Source organism: Magallana gigas, chromosome 7 (assembly GCF_963853765.1).
Source record: "Magallana gigas chromosome 7, xbMagGiga1.1, whole genome shotgun sequence".
Classification (NCBI taxonomy): domain Eukaryota; kingdom Metazoa; phylum Mollusca; class Bivalvia; order Ostreida; family Ostreidae; genus Magallana; species Magallana gigas.
In genome coordinates this window covers 12313124-12333888 of record NC_088859.1, presented here as the reverse complement: position 1 = coordinate 12333888, position 20765 = coordinate 12313124, and the positions used below count along the sequence as shown (strand labels likewise).

At 34.0% G+C, this 20765-nt stretch overlaps 1 protein-coding gene across 1 annotated transcript; it reads left to right on the top strand.

Annotated features, from left to right (window-relative positions):
- Window positions 1–972: 972 nt before the first annotated feature.
- Window positions 973–3233, top strand: LOC105348304 (heat shock protein 68). Its single transcript, XM_011457656.4, has one exon. It carries the CDS (start codon window positions 1121–1123, stop codon window positions 3023–3025), a length of 1905 nt encoding a protein of 634 aa, XP_011455958.4. The 5' UTR covers window positions 973–1120; the 3' UTR covers window positions 3026–3233.
- Window positions 3234–20765: the final 17532 nt, after the last annotated feature.

Below are 20765 nucleotides of genomic sequence, written 5' to 3'. Positions count from 1 at the left end.
TCCGTTTTTCTCTCAAATAATTCTCTAAAAATTATTCGATACTGTCAAATATTCGTTACCGGTAAAACAACTATATATAGTTTTTGTGTTTGCCAGATTAGATTTTTTCCGTTTATAAACGATATATGTAATGTAATAATAAATAAGTTTTAAAAAATAATTAAAACACATTTATATATAACAAATCTTGAATTAATGTATCAAATTCTGAAAGCTGACTCTCCAAAGTAAAGCAGTACTAGTATTCTAGGAATAAAAATATAGATGATTTTATTGTAAGGAAATAACAAAACACAATTTTATTTATGCATTTTAGGGATGACAGTCAATTGCAGAATTACTATTTGTTGAATCGCAATTCGTTCTGACCGATTAATCGTTTACTTGTATGAAAATACGGATATTTATGACATTTTGTTATCATTTCAAGAATTGTTATAAATAATACTAGTACATAAATTCGTCTTATGTGTTATTCAAAATATCATTTCAGAATTATGTCTTATGATACTGAATCATTATAGTTACTGGTAACTGGTTACAAAATCACTAATTGGTTGGCCGTATAAAATAAAATAATGAACTATAATATTATAAAGCAATTTAAAAATAAGTCGCATGTGTTGTCTTTCGAGACAATTATTTATTCAATTATTATTTATAATTAAGTTCTAAGAGGAAAATTAGTCATGCCAGTAGGTTTTAACGACCCCCGTAAAAGTCTAAAAAGTGCAATTTACGAAATAACTGCAATAGTAAAAAATTCCAGACCCTTCTAGAAATGTTACTCAAAGCAGAGACATAAATAACATAAATGCTATTTATGTCTCAGCTCAAAGCATACAATGTGGATCCGCCCTCGAGTTTGATCATTCGGGAAGCGTCGGGATTAATCCTTCATATTCTAGAATATTGTTTCTCGTCGTGTCGCGAAAGATCCATAATGGTATATAAGGGGCGATCCGAGACCATAATGGAAGTCAAACACAAATTGCCAAGTTTGAAACTTCGAAACTTTGAGTCAACTAGACTACGATTCAGTAATAGTACATACAAGTATTTACTTTATCTACAGTTGAAAAATCTATTGCTACTTTCACTTTAGTGTTTACAAACAAGCATGGCAAATAAAGCTCCAGCCATCGGCATCGACCTGGGAACGACGTTTTCCTGTGTCGGTGTATTTCAACATGGAAAAGTGGAAATCATCGCCAACGACCAAGGAAACAGAACGACGCCCAGCTACGTCGCCTTCACAGACACAGAGAGACTGATAGGAGATGCGGCTAAAAACCAGGTAGCCATGAACGCCAACAATACGATCTTTGACGCTAAGAGGCTGATAGGCCGCAAGTTCAACGACGACAGTGTACAGTCCGACATGAAACATTGGCCGTTCACGGTGATCAATGATGGAGGAAAACCCAAGCTAGAAGTGGAATTCAAGAACGAGAAAAAGAGATTTACCCCCGAAGAAATCAGCTCAATGGTGCTGACCAAAATGAAGGAGACAGCAGAAGCCTACTTGGGACAAACTGTCCAAGACGCAGTCGTCACCGTTCCTGCCTATTTCAACAACGCCCAGAGAGAGGCCACTAAAGACGCCGGAGTGATAGCCGGTCTCAATGTTCTCAGGATAGTAAACGAACCCACAGCTGCCGCTCTAGCCTATGGTCTGGATAAGAACATTTCCGGTGAGAAAAACGTTCTCATCTTTGACCTCGGAGGTGGTACATTTGACGTGTCCATCCTTACCATTGATGAGGGTTCCATATTTGAGGTTCGCTCCACTGCAGGGGATACTCACCTGGGAGGTGAAGATTTCGACAACAGAATGGTCAATCACTTTGTGCAGGAATTCAAGCGCAAGTACAACAAAGACATTTCAAAAAATAACCGTTCACTGAGACGACTCAGGACGGCTTGCGAGCGTGCCAAGAGAACACTTTCCAGCAGTTCTGAGGCCAACATTGAGATCGACTCGCTGTTTGAGGGAATGGACTTCTACAGCAAAATCACACGGGCTAGATTTGAAGAACTGTGTGCAGATTTGTTCCGTGGAACCTTAGAACCCGTCGAGAAAGCCCTGCGGGATGCCAAAATGGACAAATCTAAAATTCACGAGGTGGTTCTGGTTGGAGGGTCGACACGAATTCCAAAGATCCAGAAAATGCTCCAAGACTTCATGGGCGGAAAAGAACTGAACAAATCTATCAACCCAGACGAGGCTGTGGCCTATGGTGCCGCTGTCCAAGCGGCTATTCTGAACGGAGATAAGAGTGATGTCATCAAGGACGTTCTCCTGGTCGATGTCACTCCATTGTCTCTAGGCATTGAAACTGCTGGAGGGGTCATGACAAAGATCGTCGAACGAAATGCCAAGATTCCTACCAAGGCATCACAGACCTTCACCACATACTCCGATAACCAGCCCGGTGTATCCATTCAGGTGTTTGAAGGTGAACGAGCCATGACAAAAGACAATAACAAATTAGGTACTTTTGAACTGAATGGAATTCCTCCCGCCCCTCGAGGTGTCCCACAGATTGACGTGGAGTTTGACATTGACGCCAACGGTATCTTAAACGTATCAGCCAAGGACAAGAGCACTGGAAAGTCCAACAAAATCACCATCACCAACGACAAAGGTCGTCTGAGTAAGGCCGACATTGAGAGAATGGTGAACGAGGCCGAGAAATACAAAGAGGAAGACGATAAACAGCGTCAAAGGATAGCGGCCCGCAATCAGTTAGAATCCTATGTCTTCACCGTCAAACAGGCGGCAGAGGACACAGGAGACAAGCTTCAGTCTGAAGACAAAGAGACAATATCCAGGGTGTGCAGTGAAACAGTGTCCTGGCTCGACAACAATGCCCTGGCAGAGGTTGACGAATATGAATTCAAATTGAAGGGGGTTCAGAAGGTGTGTTCACCCATCATGGCCAAACTACACCAGAACGGGTCCACGGGCAATCCAGGACCAGCTAGTTCCAGTCAGGGACCGACTGTAGAGGAGATGGACTAAGTCTGTAATTGAATGTACTAACTTTAATTAAAATAGATCAAACGGGTTTTGTACTTTCTATGAAAGTAAGCAAGAGTTGCCAAAAGACATTATGCAATATAACTGTGATATTTGTTATTTATAATTTAAATTTGTTCATTTGTTATTATATAATATTTTTTATACAATTATACTTTTTTGAATGCTAATAAAAACTATATGAATATGATTTTTTCTTTTAAATTTTCTATGTAGTATGAAATTTGGCGTTTATATGTTAGAATTTAAAACTGAGATAGTGATAGCAGGTTAATAGTTTTGTATTTGCACAGGAATATTATTTAAACAGCTCCAAAAGTTATTGAAATATATGAGAAAGTGTACTGTTCACATATATAGATAGCAAAAGTGATTTTGTTACAAAGACAAGAAGTCTATCAAAATGAGACGCTGTCTTCATTCCAATATCTCTAATTTGAGAGAAAATCTCGTAGAATTCAATACCGATAATATTTTAAACCAAACAGTGCTTTTACATAATTAGCCTGAGACCTCTAGCAGGTTGTATGAGTCCACCCACTGCAATGGTACTGGGAACTGGGTAGTCGGAGACTCATCGGCTTTGAAATTTGAGACGAGTACTGTCCCTGTGAATCTTACGCAACTAATAGAGTACATGTATTTAACACTCCAAGTACAACTTGCATTCCTTTTATTTAGTAGGAATCAACTTCTTATCTTAACAGAATTGCATTATGTGCAAAATTTTAAGGTGACAGGGGGTAGGTTTGAGTTGAAGAGAAGAGTATTTTAATAAGATTTTTTAAAAGAATGAGAGTGTGTTTCCTTGTTATGAAAAAATGTATGACTCGGCCCAAACATCAAAAAGCCTAATCAAGGGTTCACGAACTTCACAATAGTGGTAAAATCCTACCTATTCATCAATATCGTGCTCTCAGTTAGCCTGCCTCCTAGATCCCCAGTATCAAAGAATTAAGAACCCCATCACTAGAATCTAAATTAGCATGTGCCCATAAATTTTACAGTTTTGTTATACTCAGTCCCAAGATATCCTCGAATCACGTTTTTGCTAATTACCTGATATTTATAAATACCTTAGGATTCAAAAGATGTTTATTCAAAAGAATTAAAATTTTCCAAGAATTCTCCGTTGAAGCGCCGCCTTTAGCTTATCAGATTTCAATACATGGCTAAAAAAAAAAGTGATGTCTACGGTGATTTGGATTGCAGCAGACCCGGATGATAACGTTGAAAAATTGCGCGAGGTACTAATTAAGTTTTCCGAGTGACTTCCGAATTCAGAAAAGATGTAAATATTCCCCCAATATAAATCTCCATAAGAAATCTGTTTTCGTTTTTGTGAATTTGTCCGGGTGAAAAATGATAATGTGTCAATGAAGATATCTTGGAAATTTTCCCCTTCGTCGATTTCAATTGCACTTTTTTCACATGTATGTGTATTTTTTATTAAAAATCGGCCAAAAGCATCCTGGGACAGACTACAGGAGTAGTAATCTTGCTTATCATACGATAACGATATGTAACAATATCGTAACATATGTACTTTATAGTTTGATTGCAGTTTGCTCAATAGCAGAGAAGATTTTTGAAGAATTGATGCATGTTCACTATACATTTGCATGACCAATAAAGCCCCATTCTAACACCAGAAACCCTGACCCTTAGGCCGTGAACTTAACAATCATCTTCTGCTTGATGCCCAAGGATAAAAAATTTCATTATCTTCTCCTCATGGCCAGACTATATCAGAATACGTCCACAGAAAAAACAAGGACACTCTAGTTCCAGTCACGGACAGACTGCAGAAGAAATAGACTAAGTGTATGTGACTGAAAGCCACAAAAAGTATCATGAATTATTTGGGATACTATATGTTCAAATAAGTTGGTATTATCTATTAATTTATTTTTGGATATAATTTTTTAATACAATGTACGTGTACGATTGTTAAATGCATAACTAGATAATTTTTACTTTAAGATATACAAGCTATAATTTTCGTCAACTTTAAATGACGATGAAAATGCATGTGTCAGACTTTCTTATAAAAGTTACCTTTATTCAATAAATACAATATTGAATTCTATCTCGTTACAAGAACATACAATTTTAAAATTGTTTATTTTCCTGCCAGGAAAGCAATGCCTTTTCATTAATATTGATGATGAAAGAACGAAACAGACCCCATTAATTGCGCTGTCCGCGGGAAATCAGGTGGCCGTTGTTATTGCATTTGTGTATCTACTTGACAGTTGTTCAATAATGGTCATTATTTAAACATGTATGATTTACTATATTAACTTTCTAAATAAATCACAGAACTAGTTTCAGATACGACGAGTGATCATGATCATCCAGATGCTTAATAGGCAGATTTAAGAATTGAGAACAATATGAATACTGTTAGGGTATCTAAAACTGGTTGCATAATGGAAAAAGTTATGGTGTTCCGATGGGGCCACTTTGACCTTCGCACTTTCGCCTTTAGGTCGAGGTGCGAGAGTGCGAAGGTGTGACGGCGAAGGAGCGAAAGTGCGAAGATCCGACGGCGAAGCGCGAAGATGCGAAGTCGAAAGTGAGAAGTTGCGAAGGCGAAGAAGCGATACTACTATCACTCCTTCGCCATCGCAACTTCGCACTCTCGCCTTCGCATCAAAAAAAAATATTCATAACCAAACAGAATCGCACGGTTAAAATAACTATATGTATTAATGTGTAGAAAAGAGGAAGCTTTAGATACTATGGTGTTCCGATGGGCCCACTTCGACTTTTGCACTTTCACCTTTAGGGCGAAGATGCAAGAAGGCGAAGTTGCGAAGGCGAAAGTGCGAAGGTGCGACGGCGAAGGGGCGAAAGTGTAAAGATGCAACGGCGAAGCGCGAAGATGCAACGGCGAAGCGCAAAGATGCGAAGGCGAAAGTGAGAATATGCAAAGGCGAAGAAGCGATACTAGTGCTACTATCGCTCCTTTGCCATCGCAACTTCTCACTCTCGCCTTCGCATTTTCGTGCTTTCGCCTTTTAATAATTGTGGAGCTCTCTATCGTTTAAAGACAATTTTAGCTGTATCAAAGGACATCTGAGGCAGACGATGAACTTTTTAGAATTTATTTTTAACAGCCTGCACAGATCCAACTTTTTCTGGGGGGGGGGGGGGGGGGTCGATGGATAATTATATTTGTCGGGGGGGGGGGGCATGATTTGGAGATTTTATTATATATAATCAATAAAATTAAATTTTCAGGGGGGATGGGATCCGGACCCTCTCTCCCCCTTTACTGCATGTGTGAAGTTATTAATATTGATTTTCCGGGGGGCAGACCCCCTCTCCCTTTCTAGATCCATACATGAGCAAGGAGTATCGCATAATTAGAATAATACTGTGTTTGATCCACGGTAAAAAGACAGCTAGTAAATGACAGGAGTCTGGAAGTGCATTTGTATACATTATGGCGGACATTACATTTTATGTGGAGTATATAATGATTAGGCATAGCCAGCACTGGTAATCATATATGTCACATATACACATTAAAATATTTATAAACATTCATAGTAAGCACAATGGCCTAGCGCATGCGTACCAATAATATCATGGATTAATCGGAAAACCTTGGCGAGTACGGTGCCTGCATCAAATTGTATGTAATCGACCGAGACTTTCTGAATGCTATCAAAAAAGGCGAAGGCGAAAGTGCGAAGTTGTGAAGTTGCGAAGGCAAAGGAGCGATAGTAGTATCGCTCCTTCGCAACTTCGCACTTTCGCCATCGCATCTTCGCGCTTCGCCGTCGCATCTTCGCACTTTCGCTCCTTCGCCGTCGCACTCTCGCGCTTTCGCCTTTGCAACTTCGCACTCTCGCATCTTCGACCTAAAGGCGAAAGTGCGAAGGTCGAAGTGCATGACCCCATCGGAACACCATAAGATACGGAACTTGATCGTTATTTATCTTGATACTGGTGCAAGTTTTTAAAGTAGTTTTTTAATGATGAAAAACGTGCTATCATGACCAAGTTTTGTGATTCAAGTAACTTTGGATTTAAAGCATAAGGCTACTTTCAGATGTAAAGCATCCATTATCAAGGACATTGATGCTAAGAAAACCTGGTATATGGCATTGTATCATATGATATGATACAATATGAAAAGTCAATCGTAGTCCTGCAATTGAAGAATAATCTTTTAGATAAAATTTTCTGTAGTATGCCTTAAGACTGAAGAAAGTGCTGAATTGGGCACTGGATACCTCTTGATAAAGCGAATTGAAATTGAAAACAATCAATTCATCAAAACAATCCTCTCTTCTACTACTTGACTGATAGATCACAGGCAAAATAAGTAGAAAATTAAGGTGAAGATAATAATATTGTATTAACCTCTGAGAAGGCATTGGGTTAAATATATTTATAAATGGTAAGGGAAACACGTGTTGTTATTGTTCCGGTGTTATTTATAGTATAACGATTTCGATTGGTTTATTGAAGAGTATACGGGATTAAGTGTACTCGTGCGGAACACGTAGTTTACCTGTGTCCAGGTATTAGGGAATTATAGTCATTCGAGGTTTTGCTGCTTTACGTGCAACAGCCCCCCCCCCTCCCTTTAAGTTTACTGTGTACATGTAACTAATGTTTTATTTTCTATATTGTAGAATGTTGATAATGAACCAGAAGATTAAATGAATATACTTGTTGTTTTAAAAAATTTGAATTAAAATGAAGTCTGTTGCACAGACGCAGGCGAAGCAGTTCCTACGTATGTGTTTGAGTTTTTAATTTATAAATAATTTATGTTTGTTTGAACTGGTGAATAAGAACATAATGCTTAATGTAATAAGAATGCATTACAACTCATTACATGTATAACAATGCATTGCATGTTGTCAAAATTATGCTAGTAATAATGATATTATTAATAAAAAAGAAATAAAGTCTTTTATTTAGACAGGATAGCACAATAAGTGACGAAGTACTAGTTTACTGGTCCTGTATAAAACATATGTACAACAATAAGTGTAAGACACAGATAAATAATGCAGATATATATGCACTGATTTGATGCCATATTCAATAAAATTTACTTCGCTAGATAATATTGCTGTAAATAATTTGTTTAAAAAAAAAAACCGATATTACATGTTCGAACACAACCTGGCAGTTGATTCCAAAAATTGGCTGTTGTATTCTAAAAGAGCGCTCAAAATATACAGTAATGTGTAATGCCACAAATTTAGGATTAAAAGTAATGGCAATGTAATGCATTACTCCCCAAAAGCTATTGTAATGCAGGCATTTCAAGGCATTACTTTGCATTACTGTTCTTATTTATGAATATTCATCTTTAAGATTAAATTATGATAAAATTGAAGAACTGAGATTGTTTTAGTAAAATAGCAAAAAGAAGGCATTCAAGGGATAATTTTTTAGCTTATTATTTTAATATAATCCATTTTTTTAAAATGTCAATATTAGTGGCTATAATAACACGAATGAATAAACATTTTAAAAGAGTGTATTAAGAGTTTGAAATCATAACAAAATTACTCTAATTAGTTGTGCATTCAATGAATCTTTATTGTGAAGAATGTTTCAACAACAGGATAATCTTAACAATCTATTGTTTTGAGAAGTGGTCAACACCTCAATCCCTTTTTTGGGCTCTGTGCATGAACCATTCACTGAACTGGTTTGACAAAATGACATGTAAAAACAATTTAAACACATTCAGTATCTTCATAAAAACTATTATCAACAAAAGAAAGATATATTTGCACCGATACAACACATATGTAAAAATGACAATATTCGAGCTTTGTTTACCTTACACAACAAAGAATTATGAAATATCTTGCTTATAACTTGATATTTGACTTTCAAAATTTGACATAGCATTATAAACTTTTATATTTATCAGTATAAACATTGAAAATGGAAAAATAAAAAGTGAAAATTTTAAGTCAAATCGTGTCCAAGTCCCTTTTAAGAAAAAAGCTTTCACTGTCTAACCGTGATCTCTGGAAGCTTGAAAATCACTTCCAATTTTATAACCCACTAGACTTTGACCCGTGCGTGCACGGCTTGACATTGCATATCGGACATTAACGAAATAGGTATATCGACACACCTTATTATTGACATTTACATAACAAAGCTATAAGCCTACAATTATGCTATTAATTTCACTACTCTTTCCTTAGTTTGAATAATCTGTGTCTCGGGAAAGGCCCTCACCACAGTTAGAATGCCTCCCTTATACCCGTGATGTAGCAGAAAATTGCGGAATCGCCCCGGAACGATTTTGGAGAAAGTTAATGAAGTCGCCTTGAAAATAACAGTCAAATTCATCACAACAAACCTTTTTGAGACTGCAAATACCTTTCAACACCTTTTCACCAGCGTACACGTATTTTCTTTGTAAAACTGGGTCCGTTTGACATTATTTATTTTTACGATAAAACGTATTCTATCTTTACTCTCCTAACAAATATAACGCAACTTTCTTGCATGTAATCAAATATTTTTTGTCATCATGAAGACAAAAGTAAGTACTTAGTTGAAATGTATATTTGTTATTTTTTACTTTCTCTCATAAGAAATCATTCATATATATATGAACAGAATATATAGCAAAAGTCCAATGAAAATTTACCCGTATTTGTATTATCATTTCTGAGTTTATTCATGCAGATGTGATATTGTGGAAACATAAACTAAAGATCCCGTTAGCGTGAATGTATTGCGCAAGCGCAAGATTGTAGAATCCAAAAAATCCAGGTGATTTCCGGGATTTTTTGAGGGATTTTCGTTGATTATTAATTAGCGAAGCTTAACTGAGAAAAAATAAAAACAAATTGGTAATCTTCAAGTACCAATAATGTTTAAAATATATAAAACAAAAGACAGTATTCTTCCGATTTCTCGGTATTAAAGACCAAAAATTCGAGTCTATTATTTTAATATAGTAGTATAGATTTGGAGGTAATTATATTCTATTTCTATAATCAAATATCTCTCTCTCTCTCTCTCTCTCTCTCTCTCTCTCTCTCTCTCTCTCTCTCTCTCTCTCTGTAATAATAGTTATGTTGCTCAATATCTGTGTTTTTAAAAAGTAATTTACTTATCTAATCGCTCTCTCTCTCTCTCTCTCTCTCTCTCTCTCTCTCTCTCAATATTTGTGTTGTATAGTAAGTATGTTAGATTCATTTCTGTAAAGAAAGAGGGACAATATACAGATATCTACTGCCATTGTCCATTGCGAAAAGCAAGCGTTTCTTAAAAATAATGCATGACCTTGATCCAAAATTTCAATTTCTTAGTCAAAATACACGTCAACTAAACTACTACAAGAAAAGGCGGTCAGAGAAATCCAAAGTTTGCTGAAAAAATAGTTAAATAATGCAGAACACATATATCTTACTGTTGACTTGTGGTCTAATAGATCAATGAAGGAATTGAATTTCTTGGCATCACAGCTCATTTTATAATTGTTTGGAAGCTACAATCAGTTATGATTGCATGTAGACGATTTAAAAGTAGAAGCACAGGAGAAAATATTCTACACGAGTATGAGGGAATTATTTCAAACTTTGACTTCAACAAAAAATATTCTGTATCATAAATGATAATGCCACACATATGATAGAGGCATTCAACTTTGGTATCCCTGGGTTCGCTTCATCAGTGGTGAAAGATAATGAAGAGGACCTATCTTCACTGACAGTGATGTTAAAGACAGTCTCACAAAAGAGGTTATGCTCACTGTTTACGGTTGGTGATAAAAGATGCGTTTGACAAATTTGATAACAGCTTGAAAAAGATAATTATCAGTGTCAAAACGTGTGTCTGTTAATCGATTTATCGATTTATGCATCTGAATTATTAGAAGAAGAATAAAGAATCCAAGCATCCAATGTCACTAGATGAAATAGCCAACTTCACATGATTCAGCCAGTTTGGATATTCCTGAACAAAAAATGGAAGAATTTGATTGTCCAGGAATCTTTTCAAATGATAGAGAGCTGTTTTTGGAGGTGACAAACATTTTAAAACCCTTTGGAAATGCAACATTATTGCTTCAAAGAGAAAAAGGTGTCAGTGACAGCATGACTATTTCTATAACATTTGGTTAAAAAAGCATCTAAATGCCATAAAGTGTGACTATTCTTCTAAAGTCTTCATTTTGAGACCGATGAGACTGATGAACTAGTTTCAATGCTTGATCCTCATTTCAAACTTCTTTGGACTGCCCCAGAAAATACTGAGGAACTTGTTTCACTTCTGCAAAAGAATTCCTCTTCAGATGAAATAAATTCAGATACCTTTTCTCAAAATAAAAAGCATAAATCTGATGACTTCTTCAACTTTCTGCCAAAATCTACTCCCAAACGTAAGCGACACCAACTGAAAGCCCACAACTTGTACAACGTTATCTGGAAGCACCAACCCTGGAATTTTATAGTGTTGACTTTTTTTTGGAAAACAAATGAACACTTATATCCAACTTTAGCAAAGATTGCCAAAAGTACCTTTCCGTCCAAGATTTCTCTGTTCCTATCGAACGTTTATTTAGTGTAGCTTGAAAGATTTTCAAAACGAATAGGATAGTGCATCAGCACTTTATGATGATTAAATTTGAACTGATAGTGAACATGAATGAACCTGAAAGTGAACATGAACTTGTAGATATGTTAAAGTGTGTTTCATTTATTAAACATTCGCAACACTCTTTAGATAGTTTTACTTTTTTAAAACTTATGTAATGAAAATGTAAAGCATTTTATTAAGAAAATTAAGTCATGGTAATTGTAGCATAAGACCGAAACATGGAGTAATGTATAAATGCATTACTTTATAATGTAATTCGCCTTATTCCTGCCTCTGAGTCAGGAATTCAAGTTTGTAAAATTTTGTCAACCAGTCCCCCCCCCCCTCCTTCCAAAATGAAATCAAAGTACTGAAAGTACTGATAGACGGAGGCATCATTTCTGAGGAAAATAAACCAATGAAAATTTATATGATTTTTTTTGTTTAAGGAAAATCAGCGCGCTTACCGCTTATCATGTTAGAATATTCGCTAAGTGGTTTAGTATTATGGCAATTTAAGTTCGCGAGGATATTTTTCAGGTTGACATCAGAGTTAGGTAGATAATATTAAAATAATTAGTGTTCTCTTATTCTAACCTTATAAGCTTGTTATATTACTACTTAAAGGTGTTTATTCTTTACAAAAAAAGGAAGGAGGAAATTATTTGGCATCACAAAACATCATGGGAAACTGTACATGTTATTAATTGCATACAACTCGATCTTGAAAAATACAATGCAAACTATTTATGTACTATTTTCTTGTGTATATTTAGTTTAAGTCGATATTATTCCCTGTGTATAGTGATTTGCAAACCCAATGTAAAACAGCCTGTTAAACAGCCTCCGTCTAAAAATGGTCCGTAGAAATAAGATTATACTTTTTTGATTATTGTCAGTATTTGAGAAATGTTATGTTTGTTTGGTACTTGGGCATAGTCTCTTAATACATTTTTTGTAGATGGTAATGTCTATATCAAACTATAATAAAAGGCTTAGGGCTCTTCTTTTTTCCTCCCATCATTATTGCAGATTAGTTTTTCTACTATTCTGGACAAGGTATACATAAATCAATGGAACAGTTTATCATAAATTATTTGATTTTGACATTTCCTTATAAAACTACAATTCATATTTTTTGACATGCGTGAAGCATTTTCATTTTCATGATGCTGGTAAAGTAAAAGTTGTTCCCAGCACGTTTAAGATTAACGACTTAATTTCTTCTTTAAACAACAATTTAATCTTTCTTTCGTTGATCTTTTGCATAAAAATGAAGTCATATATAGTTGTTCTTTTTTAACGTATCACGTGATACACAGCTCATGAACTGGCTGTTTTCCATTGATAAATGTAGGTGAGAATGAAAGTAACACAATGATGTATAAACTTTATTATTGCCTTATTGGGATGAGGTTGTATACATTTTCTGAAACTAAGTCTGTTTAAGTAATTTAGCATTTATTTCATACCGTAATTCATGGGCGTCTTTAACCTAGTTCTTAGTTCCTATAAAGCAATGTTTATATTTTATCATAACGGATGAACAATGCATTCGTTCCTTTTTATGTTTGATTGTTGTAGATCTAAAACCAGCCCCTGGTGATGTGATGGAGTCACTAAGTGAAATCCCAACAACAGCGAGAGAAAATCCAGTAGAAGAAGAAAATAAGTGTCTACTGAAATTGTTCAATCCTCCTAAGTTACATCAATCTTTTACAGTAAAGGGTGTTCAGAGCTGTGATCACATTTCCTTTGTGACATCAGACCGCGTCTGGGTCAATGATGATAATAATCTAATCCTGACAAACACAAATGGCGAAACTCTTCATTAGCTTAATGACTTATGTACAGATTACTTTCACTGAGTTCCCACTGTAAACAATGAGAATGAATTGATTTATACAGATAGATACTATAGAATAATAACAACATTAACATAGGACATTAAAGTACCCATGTTTAGCATATTCAACATGAATTCCATATTGTTTGTACTAGTCCTCGTCCACTGCCGATTTACTAGTTGGCAAATACAGAGCAGATATAAAGACAGGCAAGGTGACCAGATACAACCAGAGCGGACAACTCACACAAACCATACAGCACCACAACACAGGTCTTGGACTGTATAGTAGATCTTGCTATATAACAGAGAACAACAATGGAGATGTCGTGGTGTCTGACTATCTGTCTGAGTCATGTGCTGTAGTGGTGACAGACCGTAATGGAAGACACCGTCTCTCCTACACAGGACTACCACCAGGATCAGTATTAGAGCCACGCGGAATATGCACTGACTCGTCGTTATACATCCTGGTGTGTGATGTTAGAACCAAAGCAGTGCATATGTTAGACAGTAACGGTCGTTTCCTCTCATTTCTACGGAAAGAATCAGAAGACATGGGTAAACCAAACTGCTTAAATTATGACATGAATGCTCACCATCTCTGGGTTGGGAGAGAAAACAACAAGTTGTGTGTCTTCTGCTATATAACAAAACAGGACACTCGAACAGGTACGCAAGATTAATGTACAGTTTTTTTCAATGTATGCTATAAAATTCAAATGTTGTTTAAATCTCATGAAAATACATATCTACCATATTGAATATATGAGTGCATAAAATTCTTGGTAATGTACATTTGTTCTGCTTTCAAAAGAGAATAACAAGAAATCATATTGACGCAAGCGTCGAATGAGCCGCAAAAAATATAATTTTTGTATGAATCATTGGTTGTTTACTTAAAAACACACCACAAAGAAGAAAATAAAAGTTGGTTGTACTAATTTTTATGGTTAATTCTAATATACTTTCAGCATCTAATTGTTTTGAAGTTTAACATTTTACTATCACCATAAAGAACCGAGTTCATTACTGTAAGCATTTCTAACGGTAATTGTATGGTCATTGCCATAGTATGAAGTAATGGAGAACACATTGATTTGTACATTACTCTCATGCAAAGTTCAATTCATCATTTTCTCTTGGAGATTATGTATTTCAAACCATTTTTTGGTTGCAATGTAATGAACCACATGATAAAAAATAATGGATTAGTTCATATTTTCCAGTCAATTCAAATTTTCATTTCTGTCATATTTTTGCGTAATTAATTGATATGGATGTCATTTCATGATAATTTCTACCACATTTTACATGGAAATATAATAAATGCTCAAACAAAGTCAATTTATTTGACACGGCATATAGAAATTCAAATATATCATTTATACAAAATTTAATGACATTCAGGTCTTTAGTATTTCGGGTCTATAGTATGTCCCGCATACTGATTCTCGCTGCATTGTTTTGAAAAGAATATAGAACTCCGAAATTTTCCGAATGGATTATAGTCTCGATAAAAACGCGCCAACCATGACACTCTACTAAGTATAAAAAAGAACCATCCCGCAGAAACGCAGCAACACTATTTAAATATATATCAATTAACGGACCGCCTTCCGGCGGCCCGTAATGACTTTGATTTTCTGTCATATTTGAAGATATAGTCAAAAATGATAAAAAGATTGCACAATTTCTCATAGTTTTTGAAGAGCAAAATTATGTATGCAGCCTTCGCTAATATATTTCGTGTGATATTACATGATAAAGTTATGATGTAAATTTCGTTGCTGGCGAGGGCTGCGGACATAATACTCTATCCCAAAAACAAAAAAAAACTACTGAAGAATATCTGTCCTGCTCAGTATTATGAAAAATACGGGAAAATGGAATTTTGTATGACGTCTTAATTACCTTTGTGAAATTCTAATTAGGTAACCATTAATAGATTCAGATATTTTTGTGAACTAAATGTTCTACATTTTATTTCAATTTTTGTAATATTCTCGAAAATCACTTTAAAACAGGGCAAAATGTGAAAGAAGCTGTTCCTAGTTTTCACATAAATTAGCGACTGTTATCTATTTGATCTTCAAAGACAGAGATTGCTCAGATTTAGATATATTATTAATTTATCTTTACTTTTCAAATATTACTGAAACTGTTTCAATCAAATCAGGCTATAGATCAGATCATTCTGTTGTTGTGTATGAACTTAAATTTAATACTTTTGTGCGAGGAAAAGGCCTATGGAAATTTAATAATAATTTACTTCATGATAAAATATATGTTGAAAAAGTTAAAAATCTTATTCAGTCTGTTAAAGATCAATATAATAACTCTATTGATGAGTCTGCCTTTTTAGACATCCTTCTCATGGAAATCAGAGGAATAACTATTTCCTATTCATCATACAGAAAGAGGGAAAATGATAAAATTGAAAAACAGTTAATTTCTAACTAGAAAATAGCACTGATTTTGACTTTTCAATGTTAGAAGAAAAACAAGCAACTCTAGAAACTTTAAGAAAAGAAAAATTACGAGGACATTTCATACGTTCATGGGCGAAGTGGATTGACGAGGGTGAAAAACCTACTAAATATTTTTGTCATTTAGAATCCCGGAATTTTCTCAATAAAATTATTAAAAAAGTATTTGTTTCAGAAGAAAAGATTTTATCTAAACAATCAGAAATTATGGAAGAGGTTAAGCCCTTCTATGAGAAGTTGTTTAAAAATTCAGACTCAGAGCTTGTAGATATAGATATACAGTCTGTTGTCCAGCCTTTAGACATACCAAAATTAGACAATATAACAGCTGACTTTCTAGATAGAGATATTAGTGAGAGAGAAATTTTAAATGTTTTAAAGGGTATGAAAAATAGCAAGTCTCCAGGAAGTGATGGTTTTACAGCTGAATTTTATAAATTTTTCTGGAATGATCTAAAAATATACATTACAAGCGCTATTAATCATATCTTTGTGCATGGTCAGTTGCCAGTGTCCCAGAGACTAGGAATCATATCATGTCTGCCAAAAGGGGATAAACCCAGGCAATTTTTAAAAAACTGGAGACCTATTACTTTACTTAATGTTTTATACAAGCTAATATCTGGATGCATCAGTTATAGAATAAAATCCACCTTAGACCTACTTATTTCAAATACACAAGCAGGTTTCATACAGGGCAGATATATTGGAGAAAACACTAGATTTATATATGAACTAATGTCTTACACAGAAATTAATAATTTGCCTGGTTTACTTATGCTTATTGATTTTGAAACAGCTTTTGACTTGGTATCATGGTCTTTTCTTTATAAGGTGCTGCTTTTTTTTACAATATTATAAATTGGATAAAAATTTTAAATACAAATTTTAAAGCTTCAATCCTTCAAAGCGGCTTTCTATCGCAGCAGTTTGAAATACAGAGAGGTTGTCGTCAGGGTGATCCCGTAGCCCCATATCTTTTTATTCTCTGTGCAGAAATCTTAGCTATACTTATAATACAAAATAAGGATATAAGAGGTATTTTTGTCTATGATAGGGAACACAAAATTTCCCAATACGCTGATGATACGTCACTTATCCTTGATGGTTCAGCATCATCCTTGTTTAATGCTCTTGAAACTTTAGAATTATTCTCAAAAATTTCTGGTCTGCAAGTTAATAGCTAAAAAACTAAAATTGTACGGTTTGGATCAAAAAAATTCTCTTCTGAAGTTTTCCATCATTCTAGATGGAAACTAGATTGGGGGGCCACTGAATTTGTGCTATCAGGTATTCATTTTTCAGTGGACTTAGAAAAAATTCCAGACTTAAATTATGACATTCAAATTCCCAAAATCATTGCTTTGATTCAACAATGGGAAAGAAGAATTCTTACTCCCATTGGAAGAATTACAGTACTTAAGAGTCTTATTGTACCTAAATTAAACCATTTACTCATTTCCCTACCGAATCCTAAGAAAGATACACTTACATTTTTTGATAATGAGTTTTTTTTAGATTTGTTTGGAAATCCAAGTGTTACAAAGTCAAACGTTCAATTGTGACCCAAAACTTTTGCACTGGAGGTTTGAAAATGTTAAATTTTAAAATTTTTATAATTTCGCTTATATGTTCTTGGATCAAAAGAGTGGTGCAAGGGGGACAATCATGGATGAGCATTTTTAAAGCTGTCTTTGGTGACACAGGGGTTTGTTTTTTAGAGTTTGGTGATAATTTAATTAAAAAACTTATAGAACAATGCAATAATATATTTTGGAGAGATGTCTTTGATGCTTGGCTTAATGTTATGAACATACACTCTAACCAAATTTCTGATTCTAACAATAATATAATATTTTCTCCAATATGGCATAACTCAAACATTAAAGTAGAGAAAAAGTCTATGTTTTATAAAGAATGGTACAAAAAGGTTTACATGATGATGTGTCATTTTTATCAAAATCTGAATTTGAAAAAAGATTTCATTTGAACAAAGTATGTTTTATGCAATATAACAGCATAATTAGTGCTGTTCGAAAGTTTGTTAAAGACTCAAATTTTTCAAAGGAGAACTATGTCAATATTGTTGGTCCTTTTCTACCCTTTTACTGTGTTGAATTACTTTTGTACAAGAAATGTACTAAACCTATTTATAATTAAATCAATACAAATGTCCAATGTATTATTCCAAGCTCAATCATTCGATGGAATTCAAAAATTGTCATGAGAGGCTACTCCGAACTAATTTTACAGGGTATTTTCAAAGTATGTTTCAAAGTTACAACATATACTACTGTACAGTGGCTACAATATAGAACTCTACATAGAATTCTTCCTGTAAAATCGTATCTAAAAAGATAAAAATAATTGATAATGATATATGTTCTTTTTGTAATAATAAAGTTGAAGCTATTGAACATGTCTTCACATCCTGTTCCTTTGCTTTAGATTTATGGAGTAGTTTAAGTATGCATATATATCATGCTGTTTCAAAAAGAGTTGGCTTTAATGAGTATAACATATTATTTGGAGAGACTCCTCCCTCTTATTCTAACTTAGTCATCAACTTTTTGATCCTGTATACAAAACAATATATTTTTCAATGTCTGTACAACAAAAAAGTTCCAATATTTGCAGGTCTACTATGTCACTTAAACTTTAGATATGAAATTGAAAAATGTGTTGCTATAAGAAACTCTTCTTATGATAAACATAATGATAGATGGTTTGAAAGGAAAAATCTTTTTCTTAATATTTAATTTCAAGAGCTTTATTCATTTCAGTTTATGCAAAATTGTATCAACTTGAATAGTTTTCAAAATTTATGAGATCATGACTTGTATGTATGTGTGTATGAATGTGTTATATGTACAGTGTATTATAAAATGAAAAACTGCAAATAAAATTTTTTTTATCTTTACAAAATGAAGCAGAAATGATGTCAGCATCGCATATTCTGTTTATAATGTATGACGTATTAATTTTATAGTTCACAGACACTGTTAATCTGGTATTAGTTGCATGTTATCAATAAAAATTATTTACATAATGTAATGGAGATCAACATTAACTTAACGGGGCTCTTATTGTAGGCTTCATGATTTTTTTAAAATTTCTTTAGGAATTTTTTATAAGGCTATATTCGATACAATCATACATCAAAGACTTTTTTCTGTTTATTGTAGATCAAAATCCATCCACCGTTGAAGTGGTAAAATATGTGAGTAAAATTCAAACCACATACACAGTGGAAACTTTTTTAAGAGAAGAAAATGAGTGTCTGAAAAAATTATGATCAGCTCTCAGTAGCATCGCTATTTTATAATGACATGATTGTTATGACATATGACATGATAACATTTTTGTAATAGTAATTTCTTGAAGCAACTGGTAAAGGTCTGTTTGGAGGATTTTTGTAGAACTATTACTAAAACTCAAAGGACAATGTCGCAGAATTAGTTAAATTACTGTATCATTACATTGATAATTCAACATATTTTATAATTTATTTTTTTTTTTTTTTTTTTTTTTTTTTTTTACAAATTTCTAAATTCCAAAGAGCAAAGAAACATGATCTTTAAAGGATATCAGACAAGTTACTTTGTTTGAACAAAAAGGGGAACATCTTCATGACAACCTTGACCAGCAAACAATTAAAACACAAAACAAAACAAACTTCTATCATGTGATCAAATTTATTTTTGATCAGGACCAAGTCAGAAATACCCTTATCAGCCCTTGGGCAAATAGAGCCATTCGAAAGAAATATTTACCTTGATTATTTTGCATTACGTGAAAAAATGTTCCCTATTATTGACTCAATCTTTTGATTGTACTAAGGAAGAAAGAATCTGTAAATAAATTTACATATTTTTTGTGTCTTTTCTCCCAGTATATATGGCTTTTTAATCATGCTCATTAATGCGATTTATTTCAAAAACATATAGTATTGAATCAAAAAGAAAATAAAACATATCCAGGTTAATCGTTTTAAGAGTCATTCTCTGTAAGCACCAAAATTTGTAGGAAAACAATGGTTATCAATTTTCATAAAACTTTGCAAAAATATAACCTAGTGCTAGCGTAATCTATTGGTGTATGTAAAATTTTAAGGTTTCGATGTTTTTGTGGAGAGCTGTAAATTTAAGTTTTGTCTATCCGGCTATATTTCCTTTATAATTCATTGGGATATATATTTTGAACGCAAAATAAAAAAGTCTGTTTGACTTCCCTAATATAAAGTTCTTCGTATAACCTATATACATTCCCAAAAAAAGAGTTGTGTTATTTAAATTAATGTAAATATTTGCATGTAAAAATCTTGAATTCCAAGGGGAAACACCTAAATTCCATTAAGAGTTACTGCCCTTGCAGTAACTCTTTTGTATTGAAAAATAGAAAACATCATGTAAACAGCTAGCAGAAGATAACAACAATGATCTGTCATTTTATTTTCCCGGAAAATTCTTTATGTTCTAATGATTTAATTGATTTAAACACGGCTGATATCAACAATAGAAATAATATGTTTTACGGTGCTACCGTTCTGGCGAGCGGAGCAAGAATTACACATACTGTACCTTGCATCATTGTCAACTTATAGTTTTATTTAGGTATCAACGAACGTCAAAGAATTTTTGAGAGAGTATTGCTCTACAATAAGTATGCCAAATGTACTAATTTTAATGGTTATGATATATACAGCGCAACCCCCTACCCAGAGAGAGAGAGAGAGAGAGAGAGAGAGAGAGAGAGAGAGAGAGAGAGAGAGAGAGAGAGAGAGAGAGAGAGAGAGAGAGCCCGG

Coding starts and splice junctions, on each gene's coding strand:
- LOC105348304 (XM_011457656.4), top strand. CDS start 1,121: ATGGCAAATAAAGCTCCAGCCATCGGCATCGACCTGGGAACGACGTTT.